The 23,793-nt window shown below is 41.4% G+C and overlaps 1 protein-coding gene across 3 annotated transcripts in view; it reads right to left on the minus strand.

Moving 5' to 3' along the window:
- Nucleotides 1-23,793, minus strand: part of LOC145243933 (uncharacterized) — a 409,975-nt gene that overhangs the window by 240,445 nt on the left and 145,737 nt on the right. The window contains exon 1 of one of the 3 annotated variants that reach the window (XM_080107059.1): nt 1,089-1,931. The exons of the other annotated variants lie outside the window; for them this stretch is intronic. Within the exon in view, the coding sequence (XP_079963185.1) occupies nt 1,089-1,128 (40 nt within the window). The 5' untranslated portion in view covers nt 1,129-1,931. Of the gene's footprint in view, nt 1-1,088; nt 1,932-23,793 lie in introns of those variants that run through there. 3 annotated transcript variants of the gene reach the window in all.

The following is a 23,793-nucleotide window of genomic DNA, read 5'->3' on the forward strand; positions in this document are numbered from 1 at the left end:
AACGCATTTAAACTGTCGAATTGAATGCCACTTCACATCAAACACGGATGTATTAACGGATTGAAAGTATTAGAATCTATTTACAGGCAATAATTTTATAAATAAAGATGAAAAAATATAATAATGTTACCCATAACATATAGTTTTATAATAGTTTCAATCAATAATCTAATTCTTAATTTCAAAATGTCCCCATTCTTTTTCTAAAGACGGATAAAAACAGGACATGCCGGATAGGTATAACTACTCTAGGATAGATATGTGTGTGTGTGTGTGTGTGTGTGTGTGTGTGTGTGTGTGTGATTAGTAGAGGCTTATTATCGTGTAATAAGTCGGTAGATATCCATTCCAAAAGTGCTCGCTACTAAATTAGTTGTTAGTAGAGCTGATGACGCCATAGAGACCGAAACTTCGATTTGCCGAACGATGCATATAGTAGAGTTTCATTTAAACATTGAAATAACAATTTGTATTGTGTAGCTCTCTTTCTCCTCTCTTTACTAAAATAAAAAAATAAATTAAAAAAAAAAACACATGTACAATCGAGCATTTAAACCAGCTTACAAAACAATACACAAGCAGAAATAAATTAGATAATAGAAATATTTTTTTCTTACAGTATACATATTTTTTATAATGTACAATGAAATATTTGAAAGAGAATTGAAATAAAAAAAAAATTAAAAAAATTTTTATGGGCTACTTTTTTTTTTTTTTTTTTTTTTTTTACTAAACGTAGCATTTATAAAATACTTAAAAAATGGATTTTAAGAAAGATTTTCGTTTAAACATTGAATAAGCTGAAACAAGATAAAAATAATAATAAAAAAAAAAGAAGCCGAATGCAGGTAACAAAAAATAGAAAAAAAAACACAGGTAGGACGTCTATCTAATATATATATATATATATATATATATATATATATATATATATATATATATATATATATATATATATATATATATATATATATATATATATGCTCACTACTACAAAGTCGGCAGGTAAGAAATGAAAGAAAAAACAAGGAAAGAAAAAGAAAAGTGAAATTTAAGTGAAGAAGAAAGCTTTTAAGAAGAAGCCTTACTGAAGCCTTGAGCAGAGGGATAGGAGGTTGATGGCGTCATAGGAAGACATTTCTAAAATATAGAAAATAATCGGCTGGTAGTTAGCTGGCCAAGAGAAAGGAAACTGGCTAGATAGATGGATGGACAAGCTGGATGATGACGGCGTCCTCGTGCTAAAATAATGGGGAGGGTGACCAAAGGGGACAACGGCTTTCCTCAGTAATGTCGTCATCTTTACTCTGCTTTCATACGCGCACTCTCTCCTGAGAGAAAGTGAGAAAAGGAGAGAGGGGTCTTTTTTTTCGGTAAAGAAAGAAGAGAGAAGGAGAACTGTTAAAAGCGAACACAGACGCTCGGTTACACGCAGAGTGCGGGCGAGAAACACGCGAGACGAGGATGAAGAAGGATGTGATGTTGCGGGGGAGGTGGGGGGGTGAAGTGCGTGTGTGTGATGCGTGCGTGGCTACATGCGAGCGCTGACACTGAACTAGAGGGTTATTATTAAGATTATTAGGTCTGATGATGTTCAAAAGAGGGCTGCTAAGGTGGTCAGATTATAGAAAATAGTCTATTTCGTTTTTTTTTTGTGACACAATAACGAAATAACAGGAGGTTATTGCAATATGTACGAGAAGAGAGTGGGTAGAAAAGAAGGAGGATAATAGAGTGAGAAGTAAAAGAAGGGAAAGACACAGTGAGTAAAAAGTGAGAGAAAATGGAGGAAACAGGAGAGAGAGAGAGAGAGAGAGAGATAGGGAAGAATGGAAGAGGTTAAAGAGAGAGAAAGAGAGTGAGAGGAGAGAAAGAAAGATAGAGGAAAGAGTAGAGCGACCGAGAGATAGGGGAGAGAGAGGGAAGAGAAAGAGACAGAGAGAGAGACAGAGAAGTGGAGAGAGAGAGAGACAGAGGCAGGGAAGTCGAGAGAGAGAGAGACAGAGGTAGGGAAGTGGAGAGAGAGAGAGACAGAGGTAGGGAAGTGGAGAGAGAGAGACAGAGGTAGGGAAGTGGAGAGAGAGAGACAGAGGTAGGGAAGTGGAGAGAGAGAGACAGAGGTAGGGAAGTGGAGAGAGAGAGAGACGGAGGTAGGGAAGTGGAGAGAGAGAGAGACGGAGGTAGGGAAGTGGAGAGAGAGAGAGACGGAGGTAGGGAAGTGGAGAGAGAGAGAGACGGAGGTAGGGAAGTGGAGAGAGAGAGAGACGGAGGTAGGGAAGTGGAGAGAGAGAGAGACGGAGGTAGGGAAGTGGAGAGAGAGAGAGACGGAGGTAGGGAAGTCGAGAGAGAGAGAGACGGAGGTAGGGAAGTCGAGAGAGAGAGAGACGGAGGTAGGGAAGTCGAGAGAGAGAGAGAGACGGAGGTAGGGAAGTCGAGAGAGAGAGAGACGGAGGTAGGGAAGTCGAGAGAGAGAGAGAGAGAGAGAGAGACGGAGGTAGGGAAGTCGAGAGAGAGAGAGAGAGAGAGAGACACGGAGGTAGGGAAGTCGAGAGAGAGAGAGAGAGACGGAGGTAGGGAAGTCGAGAGAGAGAGAGAGAGACGGAGGTAGGGAAGTCGAGAGAGAGAGAGAGACGGAGGTAGGGAAGTCGAGAGAGAGAGAGAGACGGAGGTAGGGAAGTCGAGAGAGAGAGAGAGAGACGGAGGTAGGGAAGTCGAGAGAGAGAGAGAGAGACGGAGGTAGGGAAGTCGAGAGAGAGAGAGAGAGAGAGAGAGACGGAGGTAGGGAAGTCGAGAGAGAGAGAGAGAGAGAGACGGAGGTAGGGAAGTCGAGAGAGAGAGAGAGAGAGAGAGAGACGGAGGTAGGGAAGTCGAGAGAGAGAGAGAGAGAGAGAGACGGAGGTAGGGAAGTCGAGAGAGAGAGAGAGAGAGAGACGGAGGTAGGGAAGTCGAGAGAGAGAGAGAGAGACGGAGGTAGGGAAGTCGAGAGAGAGAGAGAGAGAGACGGAGGTAGGGAAGTCGAGAGAGAGAGAGAGAGACGGAGGTAGGGAAGTCGAGAGAGAGAGAGAGAGAGACGGAGGTAGGGAAGTCGAGAGAGAGAGAGAGAGACGGAGGTAGGGAAGGAGAGAGAGAGAGAGAGAGACGGAGGTAGGGAAGGAGAGAGAGAGAGAGAGAGAGAGACGGAGGTATGGAAGTCGAGAGAGAGAGAGAGAGAGACGGAGGTAGGGAAGTGGCGAGAGAGAGAGACGGAGGTAGGGAAGTGGCGAGAGAGAGAGACAGAGGTAGGGAAGTGGCGAGAGAGAGAGACGGAGGTAGGGAAGTGGCGAGAGAGAGAGAGACGGAAAGGGAAGTGGCGAGAGAGAGAGAGACTGAAAGGGAAGTGGAGAGAGAGAGAGAGACTGAAAGGGAAGTGGAGAGAGAGAGAGAGACTGAAAGGGAAGTGGAGAGAGAGAGAGAGACTGAAAGGGAAGTGGAGAGAGAGAGAGAGAGACTGAAAGGGAAGTGGAGAGAGAGAGAGAGACTGAAAGGGAAGTGGAGAGAGAGAGAGAGACTGAAAGGGAAGTGGAGAGAGAGAGAGAGAGACTGAAAGGGAAGTGGAGAGAGAGAGAGAGAGAGACTGAAAGGGAAGTGGAGAGAGAGAGAGAGAGACTGAAAGGGAAGTGGAGAGAGAGAGAGAGAGACTGAAAGGGAAGTGGAGAGAGAGAGAGAGAGAGACTGAAAGGGAAGTGGAGAGAGAGAGAGAGAGAGACTGAAAGGGAAGTGGAGAGAGAGAGAGAGAGAGACTGAAAGGGAAGTGGAGAGAGAGAGAGAGAGAGACTGAAAGGGAAGTGGAGAGAGAGAGAGACTGAAAGGGAAGTGGAGAGAGAGAGAGAGAGACTGAAAGGGAAGTGGAGAGAGAGAGAGAGAGACTGAAAGGGAAGTGGAGAGAGAGAGAGAGAGACTGAAAGGGAAGTGGAGAGAGAGAGAGAGACGGAGGTAGGGAAGTCGAGAGAGAGAGAGAGAGAGAGACGGAGGTAGGGAAGTCGAGAGAGAGAGAGAGAGAGAGACGGAGGTAGGGAAGTCGAGAGAGAGAGAGAGAGAGAGACGGAGGTAGGGAAGTCGAGAGAGAGAGAGAGAGAGAGACGGAGGTAGGGAAGTCGAGAGAGAGAGAGAGAGACGGAGGTAGGGAAGTCGAGAGAGAGAGAGAGAGACGGAGGTAGGGAAGTCGAGAGAGAGAGAGAGAGACGGAGGTAGGGAAGTCGAGAGAGAGAGAGAGAGACGGAGGTAGGGAAGTCGAGAGAGAGAGAGAGAGACGGAGGTAGGGAAGTCGAGAGAGAGAGAGAGAGAGAGACGGAGGTATGGAAGTCGAGAGAGAGAGAGAGAGAGAGACGGAGGTATGGAAGTCGAGAGAGAGAGAGAGAGAGACGGAGGTAGGGAAGTGGCGAGAGAGAGAGACGGAGGTAGGGAAGTGGCTGGAAGGGAGAGAGAGACGGAAAGGGAAGTGGCGAGAGAGAGAGAGACTGAAAGGGAAGTGGAGAGAGAGAGAGAGACTGAAAGGGAAGTGGAGAGAGAGAGAGAGACTGAAAGGGAAGTGGAGAGAGAGAGAGAGACTGAAAGGGAAGTGGAGAGAGAGAGAGAGACTGAAAGGGAAGTGGAGAGAGAGAGAGAGACTGAAAGGGAAGTGGAGAGAGAGAGAGAGACTGAAAGGGAAGTGGAGAGAGAGAGAGAGACTGAAAGGGAAGTGGAGAGAGAGAGAGAGACTGAAAGGGAAGTGGAGAGAGAGAGAGAGACTGAAAGGGAAGTGGAGAGAGAGAGAGAGACTGAAAGGGAAGTGGAGAGAGAGAGAGAGAGAGACTGAAAGGGAAGTGGAGAGAGAGAGAGAGAGAGACTGAAAGGGAAGTGGAGAGAGAGAGAGAGACAGACTGAAAGGGAAGTGGAGAGAGAGAGAGAGAGAGACTGAAAGGGAAGTGGAGAGAGAGAGAGAGAGACTGAAAGGGAAGTGGAGAGAGAGAGAGAGAGACTGAAAGGGAAGTGGAGAGAGAGAGAGAGAGAGAGAGACTGAAAGGGAAGTGGAGAGAGAGAGAGAGAGACTGAAAGGGAAGTGGAGAGAGAGAGAGAGAGAGACTGAAAGGGAAGTGGAGAGAGAGAGAGACTGAAAGGGAAGTGGAGAGAGAGAGAGAGAGACTGAAAGGGAAGTGGAGAGAGAGAGAGAGAGACTGAAAGGGAAGTGGAGAGAGAGAGAGAGAGACTGAAAGGGAAGTGGAGAGAGAGAGAGAGACTGAAAGGGAAGTGGAGAGAGAGAGAGAGACTGAAAGGGAAGTGGAGAGAGAGAGAGAGACTGAAAGGGAAGTGGAGAGAGAGAGAGAGACTGAAAGGGAAGTGGAGAGAGAGAGAGAGACTGAAAGGGAAGTGGAGAGAGAGAGAGAGACTGAAAGGGAAGTGGAGAGAGAGAGAGAGACTGAAAGGGAAGTGGAGAGAGAGAGAGAGACTGAAAGGGAAGTGGAGAGAGAGAGAGAGACTGAAAGGGAAGTGGAGAGAGAGAGAGAGAGACTGAAAGGGAAGTGGAGAGAGAGAGAGAGAGACTGAAAGGGAAGTGGAGAGAGAGAGAGAGAGACTGAAAGGGAAGTGGAGAGAGAGAGAGAGAGACTGAAAGGGAAGTGGAGAGAGAGAGAGAGAGACTGAAAGGGAAGTTGAGAGAGAGAGAGAGACTGAAAGGGAAGTGGAGAGAGAGAGAGAGACTGAAAGGGAAGTGGAGAGAGAGAGAGAGAGAGACTGAAAGGGAAGTGGAGAGAGAGAGAGAGAGAGAGACTGAAAGGGAAGTGGAGAGAGAGAGAGAGAGAGACTGAAAGGGAAGTGGAGAGAGAGAGAGTGAGACTGAAAGGGAAGTGGAGAGAGAGAGAGAGAGACTGAAAGGGAAGTGGAGAGAGAGAGAGAGAGACTGAAAGGGAAGTGGAGAGAGAGAGAGAGACTGAAAGGGAAGTGGAGAGAGAGAGAGACTGAAAGGGAAGTGGAGAGAGAGAGAGACTGAAAGGGAAGTGGAGAGAGAGAGAGACTGAAAGGGAAGTGGAGAGAGAGAGAGAGAGACTGAAAGGGAAGTGGAGAGAGAGAGAGAGAGACTGAAAGGGAAGTGGAGAGAGAGAGAGAGACTGAAAGGGAAGTGGAGAGAGAGAGAGAGACTGAAAGGGAAGTGGAGAGAGAGAGAGAGAGACTGAAAGGGAAGTGGAGAGAGAGAGAGAGAGACTGAAAGGGAAGTGGAGAGAGAGAGAGGGAGACTGAAAGGGAAGTGGAGAGAGAGAGAGGGAGACTGAAAGGGAAGTGGAGAGAGAGAGAGAGAGACTGAAAGGGAAGTGGAGAGAGAGAGAGAGAGACTGAAAGGGAAGTGGAGAGAGAGAGAGAGAGACTGAAAGGGAAGTGGAGAGAGAGAGAGAGAGACTGAAAGGGAAGTGGAGAGAGAGAGAGAGAGAGACTGAAAGGGAAGTGGAGAGAGAGAGAGAGAGACTGAAAGGGAAGTGGAGAGAGAGAGAGAGAGACTGAAAGGGAAGTGGAGAGAGAGAGAGAGACTGAAAGGGAAGTGGAGAGAGAGAGAGACTGAAAGGGAAGTGGAGAGAGAGAGAGAGACTGAAAGGGAAGTGGAGAGAGAGAGAGAGACTGAAAGGGAAGTGGAGAGAGAGAGAGAGACTGAAAGGGAAGTGGAGAGAGAGAGAGAGACTGAAAGGGAAGTGGAGAGAGAGAGAGAGACTGAAAGGGAAGTGGAGAGAGAGAGAGAGACTGAAAGGGAAGTGGAGAGAGAGAGAGAGAGACTGAAAGGGAAGTGGAGAGAGAGAGAGAGACTGAAAGGAAAGTGGAGAGAGAGAGAGAGACTGAAAGGAAAGTGGAGAGAGAGAGAGAGACTGAAAGGGAAGTGGAGAGAGAGAGAGACTGAAAGGGAAGTGGAGAGAGAGAGAGAGACTGAAAGGGAAGTGGAGAGAGAGAGAGAGACTGAAAGGGAAGTGGAGAGAGAGAGAGACTGAAAGGGAAGTGGAGAGAGAGAGAGAGACTGAAAGGGAAGTGGAGAGAGAGAGAGAGACTGAAAGGGAAGTGGAGAGAGAGAGAGAGACTGAAAGGGAAGTGGAGAGAGAGAGAGAGACTGAAAGGGAAGTGGAGAGAGAGAGAGAGACTGAAAGGGAAGTGGAGAGAGAGAGAGAGACTGAAAGGGAAGTGGAGAGAGAGAGAGAGACTGAAAGGGAAGTGGAGAGAGAGAGAGAGACTGAAAGGGAAGTGGAGAGAGAGAGAGAGACTGAAAGGGAAGTGGAGAGAGAGAGAGAGACTGAAAGGGAAGTGGAGAGAGAGAGAGAGAGAGAGACTGAAAGGGAAGTGGAGAGAGAGAGAGAGAGAGACTGAAAGGGAAGTGGAGAGAGAGAGAGAGAGAGACTGAAAGGGAAGTGGAGAGAGAGAGAGAGAGACTGAAAGGGAAGTGGAGAGAGAGAGAGAGAGAGACTGAAAGGGAAGTGGAGAGAGAGAGAGAGACTGAAAGGGAAGTGAGAGAGAGAGAGAGAGAGAGACTGAAAGGGAAGTGGAGAGAGAGAGAGAGAAACTGAAAGGGAAGTGGAGAGAGAGAGAGAGAGACTGAAAGGGAAGTGGAGAGAGAGAGAGAGAGACTGAAAGGGAAGTGGAGAGAGAGAGAGAGAGAGACTGAAAGGGAAGTGGAGAGAGAGAGAGAGAGACTGAAAGGGAAGTGGAGAGAGAGAGAGAGAGACTGAAAGGGAAGTGGAGAGAGAGAGAGAGAGACTGAAAGGGAAGTGGAGAGAGAGAGAGAGAGACTGAAAGGGAAGTGGAGAGAGAGAGAGAGAGACTGAAAGGGAAGTGGAGAGAGAGAGAGAGACTGAAAGGGAAGTGGAGAGAGAGAGAGAGACTGAAAGGGAAGTGGAGAGAGAGAGAGAGACTGAAAGGGAAGTGGAGAGAGAGAGAGAGACTGAAAGGGAAGTGGAGAGAGAGAGAGAGACTGAAAGGGAAGTGGAGAGAGAGAGAGAGACTGAAAGGGAAGTGGAGAGAGAGAGAGAGACTGAAAGGGAAGTGGAGAGAGAGAGAGAGACTGAAAGGGAAGTGGAGAGAGAGAGAGAGAGACTGAAAGGGAAGTGGAGAGAGAGAGAGAGAGACTGAAAGGGAAGTGGAGAGAGAGAGAGAGAGACTGAAAGGGAAGTGGAGAGAGAGAGAGAGAGACTGAAAGGGAAGTGGAGAGAGAGAGAGAGACTGAAAGGGAAGTGGAGAGAGAGAGAGAGAGACTGAAAGGGAAGTTGAGAGAGAGAGAGAGACTGAAAGGGAAGTGGAGAGAGAGAGAGAGAGACTGAAAGGGAAGTGGAGAGAGAGAGAGAGAGACTGAAAGGGAAGTGGAGAGAGAGAGAGAGAGACTGAAAGGGAAGTGGAGAGAGAGAGAGTGAGACTGAAAGGGAAGTGGAGAGAGAGAGAGAGAGACTGAAAGGGAAGTGGAGAGAGAGAGAGAGAGACTGAAAGGGAAGTGGAGAGAGAGAGAGAGACTGAAAGGGAAGTGGAGAGAGAGAGAGAGAGACTGAAAGGGAAGTGGAGAGAGAGAGAGACTGAAAGGGAAGTGGAGAGAGAGAGAGACTGAAAGGGAAGTGGAGAGAGAGAGAGAGAGACTGAAAGGGAAGTGGAGAGAGAGAGAGAGAGACTGAAAGGGAAGTGGAGAGAGAGAGAGACTGAAAGGGAAGTGGAGAGAGAGAGAGAGAGACTGAAAGGGAAGTGGAGAGAGAGAGAGAGAGACTGAAAGGGAAGTGGAGAGAGAGAGAGAGAGACTGAAAGGGAAGTGGAGAGAGAGAGAGAGAGACTGAAAGGGAAGTGGAGAGAGAGAGAGAGAGACTGAAAGGGAAGTGGAGAGAGAGAGAGAGAGACTGAAAGGGAAGTGGAGAGAGAGAGAGAGAGACTGAAAGGGAAGTGGAGAGAGAGAGAGAGAGACTGAAAGGGAAGTGGAGAGAGAGAGAGAGAGACTGAAAGGGAAGTGGAGAGAGAGAGAGAGAGACTGAAAGGGAAGTGGAGAGAGAGAGAGAGAGACTGAAAGGGAAGTGGAGAGAGAGAGAGAGAGACTGAAAGGGAAGTGGAGAGAGAGAGAGAGAGACTGAAAGGGAAGTGGAGAGAGAGAGAGAGAGACTGAAAGGGAAGTGGAGAGAGAGAGAGAGAGACTGAAAGGGAAGTGGAGAGAGAGAGAGAGACTGAAAGGGAAGTGGAGAGAGAGAGAGAGACTGAAAGGGAAGTGGAGAGAGAGAGAGAGACTGAAAGGGAAGTGGAGAGAGAGAGAGAGACTGAAAGGGAAGTGGAGAGAGAGAGAGAGACTGAAAGGGAAGTGGAGAGAGAGAGAGAGACTGAAAGGGAAGTGGAGAGAGAGAGAGAGACTGAAAGGGAAGTGGAGAGAGAGAGAGAGACTGAAAGGGAAGTGGAGAGAGAGAGAGAGACTGAAAGGGAAGTGGAGAGAGAGAGAGAGACTGAAAGGGAAGTGGAGAGAGAGAGAGAGACTGAAAGGAAAGTGGAGAGAGAGAGAGAGACTGAAAGGGAAGTGGAGAGAGAGAGAGAGACTGAAAGGGAAGTGGAGAGAGAGAGAGAGACTGAAAGGGAAGTGGAGAGAGAGAGAGAGACTGAAAGGGAAGTGGAGAGAGAGAGAGAGACTGAAAGGGAAGTGGAGAGAGAGAGAGAGACTGAAAGGGAAGTGGAGAGAGAGAGAGAGACTGAAAGGGAAGTGGAGAGAGAGAGAGAGACTGAAAGGGAAGTGGAGAGAGAGAGAGAGACTGAAAGGGAAGTGGAGAGAGAGAGAGACTGAAAGGGAAGTGGAGAGAGAGAGAGACTGAAAGGGAAGTGGAGAGAGAGAGAGAGACTGAAAGGGAAGTGGAGAGAGAGAGAGAGACTGAAAGGGAAGTGGAGAGAGAGAGAGAGACTGAAAGGGAAGTGGAGAGAGAGAGAGACTGAAAGGGAAGTGGAGAGAGAGAGAGAGACTGAAAGGGAAGTGGAGAGAGAGAGAGAGACTGAAAGGGAAGTGGAGAGAGAGAGAGAGACTGAAAGGGAAGTGGAGAGAGAGAGAGAGACTGAAAGGGAAGTGGAGAGAGAGAGAGAGACTGAAAGGGAAGTGGAGAGAGAGAGAGAGACTGAAAGGGAAGTGGAGAGAGAGAGAGAGACTGAAAGGGAAGTGGAGAGAGAGAGAGAGACTGAAAGGGAAGTGGAGAGAGAGAGAGAGACTGAAAGGGAAGTGGAGAGAGAGAGAGAGACTGAAAGGGAAGTGGAGAGAGAGAGAGAGACTGAAAGGGAAGTGGAGAGAGAGAGAGAGACTGAAAGGGAAGTGGAGAGAGAGAGAGAGAGACTGAAAGGGAAGTGGAGAGAGAGAGAGAGAGACTGAAAGGGAAGTGGAGAGAGAGAGAGAGACTGAAAGGGAAGTGGAGAGAGAGAGAGAGAGACTGAAAGGGAAGTGGAGAGAGAGAGAGAGACTGAAAGGGAAGTGGAGAGAGAGAGAGAGAGACTGAAAGGGAAGTGGAGAGAGAGAGAGAGACTGAAAGAGAAGTGGAGACAGAGAGAGAGACTGAAAGGGAAGTGGAGAGAGAGAGAGACTGAAAGGGAAGTGGAGAGAGAGAGAGAGACTGAAAGGGAAGTGGAGAGAGAGAGAGAGACTGAAAGGGAAGTGGAGAGAGAGAGAGAGACTGAAAGGGAAGTGGAGAGAGAGAGAGAGACTGAAAGGGAAGTGGAGAGAGAGAGAGAGACTGAAAGGGAAGTGGAGAGAGAGAGAGAGACTGAAAGGGAAGTGGAGAGAGAGAGAGACTGAAAGGGAAGTGGAGAGAGAGAGACTGAAAGGGAAGTGGAGAGAGAGAGACTGAAAGGGAAGTGGAGAGAGAGAGAGACTGAAAGGGAAGTGGAGAGAGAGAGAGACTGAAAGGGAAGTGGAGAGAGAGAGAGACTGAAAGGGAAGTGGAGAGAGAGAGACTGAAAGGGAAGTGGAGAGAGAGAGAGACTGAAAGGGAAGTCGAGAGAGAGAGAGACTGAAAGGGAAGTCGAGAGAGAGAGAGACTGAAAGGGAAGTCGAGAGAGAGAGAGACTGAAAGGGAAGTCGAGAGAGAGAGAGACTGAAAGGGAAGTCGAGAGAGAGAGAGACTGAAAGGGAAGTCGAGAGAGAGAGAGACTGAAAGGGAAGTCGAGAGAGAGAGAGAGACTGAAAGGGAAGTCGAGAGAGAGAGAGACTGAAAGGGAAGTCGAGAGAGAGAGAGACTGAAAGGGAAGTCGAGAGAGAGAGAGACTGAAAGGGAAGTCGAGAGAGAGAGAGACTGAAAGGGAAGTCGAGAGAGAGAGAGACTGAAAGGGAAGTGGAGAGAGCGAGAGGGAAGATTTATGTGGAAAATGGAGCGAGGAGAAACGAGTGCATGGGAAAGAGGAGGGTAGAAGAGCGATTGATTGAGAGCGGGAAACAGAGAAAAAATCTTTGGTAAGTGGATGTTGCGATAACAAAAAATGATTTGCAACAATTATTGAAATATAGCTGGCAATCTAGAGGAACGTGTAATTCTGACTCCAGGAAACGCCACTTACTATATGACCAACGAGCAATCACTAATAATGACGTCGGAAAATACCAAGTGAACAAATATTAAATAAAAATATATAAAGAGTTATTAAACTCTTGAATATTACGCCATAATATTCAAATCGAATTTGGAATGCAAAAGTATGCACTACTTGGAGATGGATTTAAAAAAGGAAATTGTGAAACCGTAAAAGACCTCTGCAAGCGATAGACCAAGAAAGCCCGTGGCGAGCACGATATATTCAAAGCGAATGTCATCAAATCCACAAAAATGGAAGAGAATATTTGAACACAACTTATTGAAAGCAAATGAAAAATGAGGGTGGGGGGGAATACTCTGGGCAGTAAAAGATATTTTGGTTCAAAGCAAACTTTAGATACTGTGGCCAAAACACTAGAAAACTAATGACCATACACAAGGCCCTACATCCAAATGATAACACTGACCGACTATGTAAGAAGGAGGGGCGGACTTTTATTTACTCGAGAAACTTGCGCAAATCTTACGATAAAAGAGTTTAAAGAAAAAAAAAATTCTAAATATAAAAGTGAGAATGTGTGTGAGGACACTTCTCAACCTATATACTCAACGAATTTTTGATCTACAGACTTTAAATTTGGTATACAAGGTATTCAGACATGTGGAAAACTTTAATCGGTTTTCATCTGGAAAAAAGGCCTGCTAAGGAGTAAAAATTGAACAAAATGGTACTTGATAGAAGATTTTTTACAAGATATGAACTGTTTTTTTTTTTTTTCAAAAAGACCGAGTAATGCCGGGTACATCTAGTAATAGAAAAAATAAAAAGTAGAATAACCCAAAGTACAGAAGGGCTGATTATCACTACAAAAAAGTATCATAAAAATTATTAAGAACAGTGAAATTGGAAACAAAAATGGCGAGAAAAGTAAAATGGAAAGAAAGCAACCGTTGCTGAAACTGACCAAAGAAATCCCACACTACTCGAACAGAGAAAAATGTGTTGTTAACAGACAAGTGCAATATATATATATATATATATATATATATATGATCATAACAAAATACATGAAAGCTAAGATAGATGAGACCCAGTAAACAAGCAAATTTGGACTGTGTGGACAAAGGGACGAAACAATGAACCACATAATAAACGAATATAACGATACGCATAAAAACACGTGTGGTGAAATTATGCACCCCGGGCATAGTCGAATAGCGTTTCTGGTAAATTCTCACGAATCATCCATCCCCGAATGAGAGAAACAGGCAGAATTTTGATTCCCATAATGTCGTTGGAAAGCAGGCAAACAGAAGACAGTTCCACAGGTGTACAGTTCTTGGAATCTATGTTTAGGTTTAGGCACAGATAAAGAGGGGGGAAATTATTGATTGTGTTTTTAGCTAGAAAAGGTTTTTTTTGTGAAAGTTTGGCGAGGGGGGACCATAGATTATAGCTCAGACAAGCACTTTCCATGAAAATAACGATTAAGCAGACTGGCTCGCAACATCTTTTCTGTAAGAAAGAGGTTTAAGGGAAGAGAAAGGGATATCCCTACTAGGTTACGAAATCTATTTCAAACTCTGTCAAGGCAAGATAAGGTCTTTCTAGCAGCTCCTACCCAGATGTGGCAACAATACTCTATCCTTGGATGTACCTGGCTCTTATATAGATAGAGAATTGCGTTAGCAGTGATATATCTACTGGATCGATAGAAGGATCCCACTATTTTTCCAGCGACTTTAGCAACGGATTTGATATACATGTTCCATTTCAGATCAGAAGTAAAGGTCAAGCTCAGAAGCTTGTCAAAACATGAGGCCTCGACAAGACTAGAACCATTCAATTTAATTGATGCTAGATAGGGATCAGAACAGTGATGAAGTGAAGATAGAAGCTTGGTTTTAGATGCATTAAAAATAACCAGCCACTTTTTTCTCCATTGCACCACACGCTCAAGACCAGAGAGAGTGCATCAGAGAGAACTTATTCATTTCCGGCCTTTGATTTGCTGACATAGATGGTAGCGTCGTCAGCATACATGTCAACGAATGATCTAAGTATGTGTTTTGGAAGATCATTGATGTAGATTTGGAAGAGAGTTGGACCCAGGATGAACCATGAGGGACTCCAGCATTAATACTATGAGCTTCTGATTTCTGCCCATCAATCACTACTCTTATGAACCTATCAGAGAGAAATGATTTAATAACCTAGAAGACATTTCCAGCTTTACCATAGCTGGAGATCTTGTGAAGAAGACCTTTATGTCATACTCTATCAAAGGCCTTTGATATGTCCAGGGCATTTTTAAAAAAAAATTTTTTTTATTACATTTTCACCCCAAACAAGGCACATTGCCACATTGATATAGGGGGCTACTATCAATGACATAAGCTACAGGGGGTACTATGTGGGGAGTTGAGCAGCAAGTTACACTTGAACTTCTGCATGTCAGTACAGTTGGGGAAGCAAGAACCTGGGAGGGAATTCCAAAGTCTGACGGTTCTTGGGAAGAAACTACTGGAGTAGAAGGCTCTCTTATATCTAGGGATCTCAACTGTGAAGGGGTGGGATTTTGCTCCTTGTTGGGTTTGTCGGAGGTATTTACATCGAGGGGGTACAAGTGCTTGCAGTTCGTCGAGCAGTCACCGTTAAAGTACTTGTAGAACAGGCAGAGGGATACAACATTTCACTGATGGGACAGAGACTGAAGCTTAGATGACAGTTCAGGACCTATCAGGTTGGCAACTCTCTTTTGAACCTTGTCTAGGAGTGAGAGACTAGTAGCAGATGCACCAGGCCAAATATGACAATACTCCATACATGGGCGAATGGTGGCCTTATAGAGGTACAGGATACTTTCGGGCGTTAGTAGCTTTTTAGCACGGTAGAGAGAACCTACCTTTTCCGCAGCGGTCCTGGCAATGCTCTCAATGTAATTTTTCCAACTCATGTTTCTTGTGAACGTTAGGCCGAGGAGTTTAAAAGATGTACTCTCAGATAAAGAGTCTTTGGCAATTGCTATTGGTAGTAGAGAAGGTTTCTTGTAGTTATTGAAGGAAACAAGGTAATTCTGCCCTATGCGACTAAGTCTGCCCCCCGCCCTCCCCGTAGAGTATCCATTGCCGCAGAAAGGAAGCCTCTGTTGAGAGATTCGCTTATCCTATGAGATATAATCATAAGTTCTGAAAGCGGCCTTAGTCCCAGTATATCTGTTAGGTTGGAAGCAAGGGAAAAAGTGATTTCTGTGCGCGATGGCAGCAGCACATTCCGGAGAGAACCACAGTTGGGCGTTAGGTTTTTGCTGGAACTTTTTTCGGGGGTATGTAACGGTTTATACCTACAATTAATCGTTCCGTCAGGTCTGATACTACAGAGGACACATCCTTTTTAAACATGGAACGCAGATAGATCTGATATAAATATCTGGGCATCTAGGACCTCAACAATGATGACTGGGATTTTGCCATTTGTCCGGAATATATACGTCGAAGGGGGGCACAAATGTTATGAGTTCGTTAAATTATTCTAAAACTAATTTTTTTAATATAATGTTGTTCACTAGGTGTGTCAGAAATTTCGTGAAAAATAGTGAATAATTCCACCCCGTCTTTCCAAGCTTATAACTCCTCGAAAAATGTAATTCAAGCCCTAATTTTTTTTTTTTTTTTTCAATTAAAAGGAGCAAGGACCAAGGTTTCATTAAAAAAAATAAATAAATAAATAAATAAATAAAAAACGTGTTTTTTTAAAAAAAAAAGGTTTTAAACTTCGGACTTTACAGGTAAATTTCTAAAAAAACACTACTTTTTTGTTTTAAATTTGAATATATTATTTATTGACCTTTTCTCATCAATTTGTGATATATAACACTTTGGTGAATGAATTATTTACTTTTTAATAGACATTGCAAAATGGGAGGCGTGAATTATTCGACCCCCTGTCTTTCCAAGCTTATAACTACTCGAAAAATGTAATTCAAGCCCTAATTTTTTTTTTCAATTAAAGGAGCAAGGACCAAGGTTTCATTAAAAGAAAAAACAAGAAAAAACAACGTGGTTTAAAAAAAAAAGTTTTAACTTCAAACTTTACAGGTAAATTTCTAAAAAACACTACTTTTTTTTTTTTAAATTTGAATATATTATTTATTTACCTTTTTTCTTCAATTTATGATATATAACACTTTGGTGAGTAAATTAATTATTTACTTTTTAAATAGACACTTGAAAATGGGGGGAGGGCGTAAATTTAAAAAAAAAAAACGTTTGTCTAAAATATTATATTCGGTTTATTGGAAAGAGCATAACATTTCACATTGACCCTGAAAAAATCGTAAAAATAGAATCAATAGAAAAATTTTGATAGATTTTTAAAGTTTAAAAATTGAAAAATATTGAGTTCGTAAAATTCATTACTGTTTTTTAAAAAATAAAAATTTCTATTACTTTTAAAACAACTTTAGTTTATTTTGGAAGTATAATCCATAAAGAAAATAAACAACCCACTTTTAAAAGAGAAATTACGAGTTTTTTATATTTTATTCGCAGTTTCGTGTTAGGGGTGTCAAAAATTCCTACAAAAATTCTGATACACCTAGTTGTTGACTTACGAAATTATTGGATATAAATAATTTCCTAATTTGTTAAATACATGAGAATTTGCTGATAAGTTTGGAGACTGCTCAAATGACTTTCTATTCGACAGTTAAAATGTATCCAAATTTCCGCGGAATACGAAATATTTTTTTTTTTTTTTAATTATTAATATATTAAAATAGCAGAATTATTTATGAAGAAACAGAAATACATTCTAATGTATTTAATTCATTAATTATTTTTCTTTATAAGATTTAAAAAATTTTGTTTTACTTTAAACCTGGAAATTTTATTTCAATAAATAATATTCAATTAAAAAAAATGGGTGCTTGTTAAGATAAAGTCCACAGATCGATTTTTTTTAAATATGTCGTTTTAATCAAAAACAATATTATGTAATTAATTATGTCATGTCGAAAATAGTAATATATTTGAAAATTACGAAAATTTATCGAATAGAAAGTAATTTTTACGGAAAATTGGGTAAAATAGCATTTTTCTTAGATGTTATAAAGAAGCCGATAAAGAGTTCACACACAAGGGACATAACTGAGAACGCAAAATTTAGATTACATCGTAATGCCTTTTGACATTTGTAGCTTATAGCGATAAGTTTTTTTTTTTTTTTTACTAAAAACACGATAGCAGTTGTTCTGTCCGATGAATTTCGTAATTTTTGGATATATTACTATTTCCGACATGACTTATGTGCGTAATGTTTTTGCTTAAAACGAAATATTAAAAAAAAAAAAATCGATCTCTCGTCTATCTTAAATAGCACCCCAAAAAATATAAGTCACGTAGAGGCAAGAAACACGCAAACAAACGAGGTATGATAATTACACAATTTTATCAATATAAAGAAATTTGTAGAGAAAGGAGGACGATATGGTAAATAAAATATCTTGCAGAAACTAAGCCCAGCAAGTTTTTCTAACTTCCTGTGTTTTTTAAATATACTAATCTAAATCGTTTTACAAAAAAAGATTTCTCATGATTTAAAAGAGACAATCAAAAGGCGTTATAGCAACAAAATAATTTTAAAGATTTTATTTGAATCAAATAATTATACTTTAAAAGTAGTTGATGAAAATAATGATGATAATGATGGTAGTGGTGGTGTGAGGGACATACGCCCCGCTCCAGTGATGTTATGAACAACAAGACACGCAAGCACTTGGGGTAGGGGTAGCGGGTGAGGTTATACAGAGGTGGGAGGTGTCGCAAGGACGACTAGGACACTTTTTTATGCAGATTTTATAGAAACAGCTGCGGTCTGTGCCACGCAAACATCTGATAAGCTCCTAGACATGGTAGCATTCCGCCCGGAAAAGAGATATATATATATATATATATATATATATATATATATATATATATATATATATATAGAGAGAGAGAGAGAGAGAGAGAGAGAGAGAGATAGAGATAGAGATAGAGACCGAAACAGCGTAATAAGAGAGAAACTGCGTGTGTGAGAGAGAGGGAGGGGGAGACACCGTGTGAGAGAGAGAGAGAGAGAGAGAGAGAGAGAGAGAGACACCGCTTGAGAGAGAGAGAGGGGGGGGAGACACCGCTTGAGAGAGAGAGAGAGAGAGAGAGAGAGAGAGAGAGAGAGAGAGGGGGGGAGACACCGCTTGAGAGAGAGAGAGAGAGAGAGAGAGGGGGAGACACCGCTTGAGAGAGAGAGAGAGAGAGAGAGAGAGAGAGAGAGAGAGAGGGGGAGACACCGCTTGAGAGAGAGGGAGGGGGAGACACCGCTTGAGAGAGAGGGAGGGGGAGACACCGCGTGAGAGAGAGGGAGGGGGAGACACCGCGTGAGAGAGAGGGAGGGGGAGACACCGCGTGAGAGAGAGGGAGGGGGAGACACCGCGTGAGAGAAAGGGAGGGGGAGACACCGCGTGAGAGAAAGGGAGGGGGAGACACCGCGTGAGAGAAAGGGAGGGGGAGACACCGCGTGAGAGAAAGGGAGGGGGAGACACCGCGTGAGAGAAAGGGAGGGGGAGACACCGCGTGAGAGAAAGGGAGGGGGAGACACCGCGTGAGAGAAAGGGAGGGGGAGACACCGCGTGAGAGAAAGGGAGGGGGAGACACCGCGTGAGAGAAAGGGAGGGGGAGACACCGCGTGAGAGAAAGGGAGGGGGAGACACCGCGTGAGAGAAAGGGAGGGGGAGACACCGCGTGAGAGAAAGGGAGGGGGAGACACCGCGTGAGAGAAAGGGAGGGGGAGACACCGCGTGAGAGAAAGGGAGGGGGAGACACCGCGTGAGAGAAAGGGAGGGGGAGACACCGCGTGAGAGAAAGGGAGGGGGAGACACCGCGTGAGAGAAAGAGAGGGGGAGATTGTGTCAGAGAAAGAGAGGGGGAGATTGTGTCAGAGAAAGAGAGGGGGAGACACTGTGTCAGAGAAAGAGAGGGGAGACACTGTGTCAGAGAAAGAGAGGGGGAGACACTGTGTCAGAGAAAGAGAGGGGGAGACACTGTGTCAGAGAAAGAGAGGGGGAGACACTGAGAGAAATTCAGTGAGGCTTAGAAAGTGTAAGACAGTAGAGGATAAAGTTTACAAAAAGATGCTAATGTGTGTGTATGTCTATTTCAGATGCAATGAACTGCAAAAGAGCGTTTACAAATGTTAGAATGTTACTAAGCACGCACGAGAAATAGGACGGTGAGGGCCGATGGGGCATTATAGGTTAATGTATCAAAGATCTGAAGATGATGCTTATGTAGGTAAAAAAAAAAAAAAAAAAAAAAAAAAAAAAAAAAAAAATTAAATATGCGAACATTTAAAATGCATGAAATTACTCTGCAGTAAATACAATTATATTTTTTTTTAAGATTTAAAAAATACAAATTATTTTTTAATATAAAAAAATTATTTTTTTGGGGGGGATTAGAAAATATATTTACTGGAACCAAAATAGAATTTATTTATTTTTTGAATTTATATTTTCTACTTTACCATACATTTTTTTTTCTTCATTTAATGTCGATTCAATATTCATTGGAAACAATTTCATAGGACAGATTGATTTGATTTCATATTGTTAACAATGCACTGCTTGATATTAACAGTTATTGTTTTCAAAACAATGGTTCATACACCGTGTATCCACAACTCTCCAAAGAAAAAAAGGGCATGGCAAGAGAAAAGAACGCGCATTTATGACAAAAAAAAAAAAAAAAAAAAAAAAAAAAAAAAAATTATTTTACATTTTTTTTTTTTTTTTCAATATGAAGTTGGTTAAATCTATCCGTATGAATATACTTATCTGACCGGCAGGCTAAAATTTAGTATTCAAGCTAAAAATACAAGAGACCTTTCATACGAGCATCACACCTTTCTTCTGGAGAGGGGACGTATTTCCAATCACCTGAGGTGTTCCTAATAGAGAATGCCGATGGGTTGGACACAGACTTTTTTAGAACCTTCCAGAACGCTCCGTTTGGGGAGCTGAATTTTCACCTACGTTAAAAAATAAAACTTTCGGTGACAGAGTCATTTAGCGGAGGGCTCCTGTAAATGTCTTGACCTGTTCAGATACTTCATTTCATCTTTTTTTTATTCTTGGTAAGTTCTTACTTTTAGACCTAGGCAATTTTTGTCCCCATTCTTAGTGTTCCCGTTCATTGGGGAACCATTAAAAACTGAACTTGTGTCTAACTGCCTTCGTGGAGCGGAAAGTAAATAAGAACCTTTGTAAAGGTCAAATATTGAAGGCAATATCTTGGAACAAAACATTGGAGGGTGGAATCGGCTGACCTAAACAGGGATAATTTCAGATAAATTTAATCATAGCTGAAGAGCAGAGAAAGTGTAGCGGTTGATGTTTACACATCGGCGTCCAAAATCAAAATGCGTAAACGCATTTGTACACATGTCGTCTTCACATACACTGTCCTGAATAAAAAAAATATATTTTTTTTGACCCAATCTAAAAACTTTCTGAATTTATTCGAAATTGTCTTTCTGTGAGCCACCTAAATCCTTTAAAAAGCCAGATTTTCTTCAATAAACCAGTAGAACCCAGTTGATCAGAGTCGCTGAGTGCCCCTCTTTGGTTGCTAATCTCTGCAACCCCCCCCCCCACAGACACATAATTCCTTTATTTCGTCTGCTCATTTAAAACAGCCCATCAATTTCCAATATTTCTCACTGAACCACTTTTCTAATATAGAAACAAATGAACACTGACTCTTATAAACAACATTCAAAGAATTATAATAAGCAAAGACTTGAATACAATTTTTCTGACCCCTGAAACTAACAGCTGTGAATTAATCGATTCAGACTTCTTTGATGTCTCAGCTAATGAATGCCCCCTTGCTTTTACAAGAACTCTAAAAATATTCAAACATTCTATGTTTTTCCCCTATTGCTTGAAACTTATTTTATATACATAAAATATCACCCAGATAAAAACACTAAAATAAAACCCTCTCTAAATTTCAGAAAAGCAATTATTCCAACTTGTAGAATCTAGAGTTCGATTTGTTTGTTTCTTTAAACTGACGCCTGCGTCGGAAGTGGTATTTATTTTTATTCAGATTATGGGAATCCGAAAACATTCATTTTTCGAAGAGTTCAGAGACAATTTTTTTTTTTTTTTCATCTCTGCAATTCTTAATCCCGTTTCATCATAGAAACAAAAACACTTAACAAAATTAAGGATCGACTAACGACAGAAAAATATAAAATAAAAAAAAAACATGACATCGGCGGCCATATTGATAGCAAGATTGGGCTGGAGCAAAAATGTAGAAATTCTGAATTGTTCAATCACTGTCCTCCCTTCTGTTTTGTTGATAGAATCCAAAGGTTTCTTTTGTTTATTTTATGACAACTCAATGTTTTGGCGGAGGCGGTATTCAATGCTGACACAAAATACTTATCATGTTAACAAGCTATTAAACATATGTAATTATTTTACCAGTAACTAGGATGGGTTCATACCTTTTCCAAGAGTATTAAAGCATAATAGATCTAATCATATTTGAACACAGCATGACTGATCCGATAATCTGTATGGCAGCTATTAAGCCAATTATGCATCGTTATCACCCAAACGAATGTTGAGTTTGAGATTTTAACATCAGTATGGCTGTGGGAGTTGCAATTTTTTTCTGAATTTTTGAGATGAGGATTGGTTATTCGTATTATTTGTCTTTATTATTTGTCGTTCTCATCTTGTCACTCAAGATGCGAACAGTAGTCCGATGAATACAAATATGAACTTGACAGCAATGCTCTGCTGTATTAACTTTAAGAATTAACTACTTTAAATGCTATTTTCAGGTACCCTTCCTTTTTTCTAGATAGTTTGCTCTATCAAGTCTTGAAAGTCTCGTCTATCCTACTTATATTAACTGTTCTAAAGAAGAGATGGTATTCTTTGTAAACGTATTACTGACAAGATCTTCAGAAAGTCTAACCAATCCTTATGCTTGTAGATGTACATCCTTTATTCGGTGGATTTGCATACAAAAAAAAAAAAAAAAAAAAAAAAAAAAAACAGAAGGATCTTGTGAAATTCCATGGTTGTTTTCTCCATAGACATACAAATTTTTGACAACTATAAAAACGTTATAGAATGTTAGGTAATAAGTTTCATTTTATAATAAAAGTACAAGCATGATTTTCATTCTGACTATTACACATTTTTCTGCTAATTTTAGTTAATTTTTTTATTTTAGTTAAAACCTTTGTAATTACTTTAGGAAAAAAAAAATTTTTTTTTCACAAAGAAAGCTGTATTATTACTACTACTGCATCGAGTTTGGATGAATTATGTCCCTTTGAATTAACATGGGATATTAACGTCACTATTAACGCATATCATGGCCGCCAGGTGATAATTTACTTCCATAGATTAACTAAAAGGTTCAGTTGGAAATTCTATTCAGATTCCAGAGTTTTATATTCAGATGCCCAAGTTAAAAAAAGATGTGTTACATCGGCTGAAATGTAAATATAGATAATCAAGATGAGAATAGTAGTCCGAATATTCGACATCATTAATCGTTATCTAAAAAATCTTCTGAGACAAGTTATTTATTATAGATTTTAGATCGAAGCCAGACTTTGAATTTCAATTTGAATCTGAGTTTATGTCAATCACTTTGAACTACCGATCCATAACTCCGCTTTGGAGTCGTATTTTTTTTTTTTTTTTTCAGTTGATTCTCCGGAGGAGTTGGCATCAGGACCCATCATTCTCTGGTCATCTCTACTTTTACATGTGACGAGTAAAGACATGGAACCACAAATCAATCGTGTGAAAGTGGCATTGCTACTTCTGTGCCATTCCTTTATGTGTTCTCTGCCAAACTTTTCGACATTGCATATAAACGCTGCTTTGAATATATTATTTCCTTTAGGAATTAAAGATGAACATATGTGTAGCTTCCTTGCCATAACTATATATTCATAATATATATATATATATATATATATATATATATATATACACTATGTATATTGCATATATGTAATCTGTATATTAATACGATAGCGTGTGTTGTTTTGTGTGTCATGCTTACATCTTTTTTTCTCCCGAGTGACTGTCATTTAATTGTTATGACCTTCCATTTCTTGTAATAAATAATTTTACCAAGAATTCTTCAGAAGTTTCGGTTGTAGCCGAAGGAATTGAAGAAATATATATATATATATATATATATATATATATATATATATATATATCTTCATAAGTTTTGGTTTCAGTTTAAGCTGATGCACTCAAGTCATATGGATACATTTTTTTAATTTTTTTAAATCACAACTTTATAATATATAAGAATCGATAGAAAATTGATTTAGAATATATACAAACTATGCATAAATTAAAATATCATATTTAAGCGTATTTTAAGACCGGGCTACATCGGGCTAGGCCGGGCGCCCCTCCTAGTATGTATAAAAATTGAAATCTTGAAAAGTTAAATAGCTGTGATCAACAATGGCGACTTCATGCAGACTAGACGATCATGAGGCACGATCTTTGTGAGTTCTATGTAGACTCGCTTGATCAGTAATGCAGAGTTGATCAGAAATACAAGTTTATATTTCCTTGTAGTTTGACATAATCTCAAATATATATATATATATATATATATATATATATATATATATATATATATATCGTTCATCAAAGACAAACAGGTGCGTTAAATTCACCGAGCCTTGAGAGAGAGAGAGACAAAGAAAAGACGCCCGTTGTTTTCAAAGTTACAAAAAAAAAAAAAAAAAAAAAAACTCAAATTCAAGATTTAACTAATTCTTAATCGTCTTGATTGACAAGTGAGCGTGTCATGTTGAAGGATCAAGTACAAATAAAGGATGGAGCGTTAGGGTATAGATTAGGGGGTCAGGTAAAAAGGAACAGCAATCGAATTGCTTTATTTTGTTATCATACAACTTGTCATTTGCACTGAAGTGATTCAACCCCCTAACTCAAAAACAAAGAGAACACATTCGAACACCGATTAGAGTCAAGAGGAGGTCAATGGATTAAACTTTTTTTTTTTTTTTTTTTAATATTTAAATATTCAAAAATGGCTACCGGATTAATCTAGTTACACAAAAAAAAAAAAAAAAAATAATAATAATAAAAATTTGACAGGTAGCAAGAGGAATTCTCTATCTAAATAACGAATACAAACAAATCGTTACTTCAATATTTGTACATGT

The sequence above is a fragment of the Euprymna scolopes genome, chromosome 22, assembly GCF_053919585.1.
Source record: "Euprymna scolopes isolate OS-2025 chromosome 22, ASM5391958v1, whole genome shotgun sequence".
Classification (NCBI taxonomy): Eukaryota; Metazoa; Mollusca; class Cephalopoda; order Sepiida; family Sepiolidae; genus Euprymna; species Euprymna scolopes.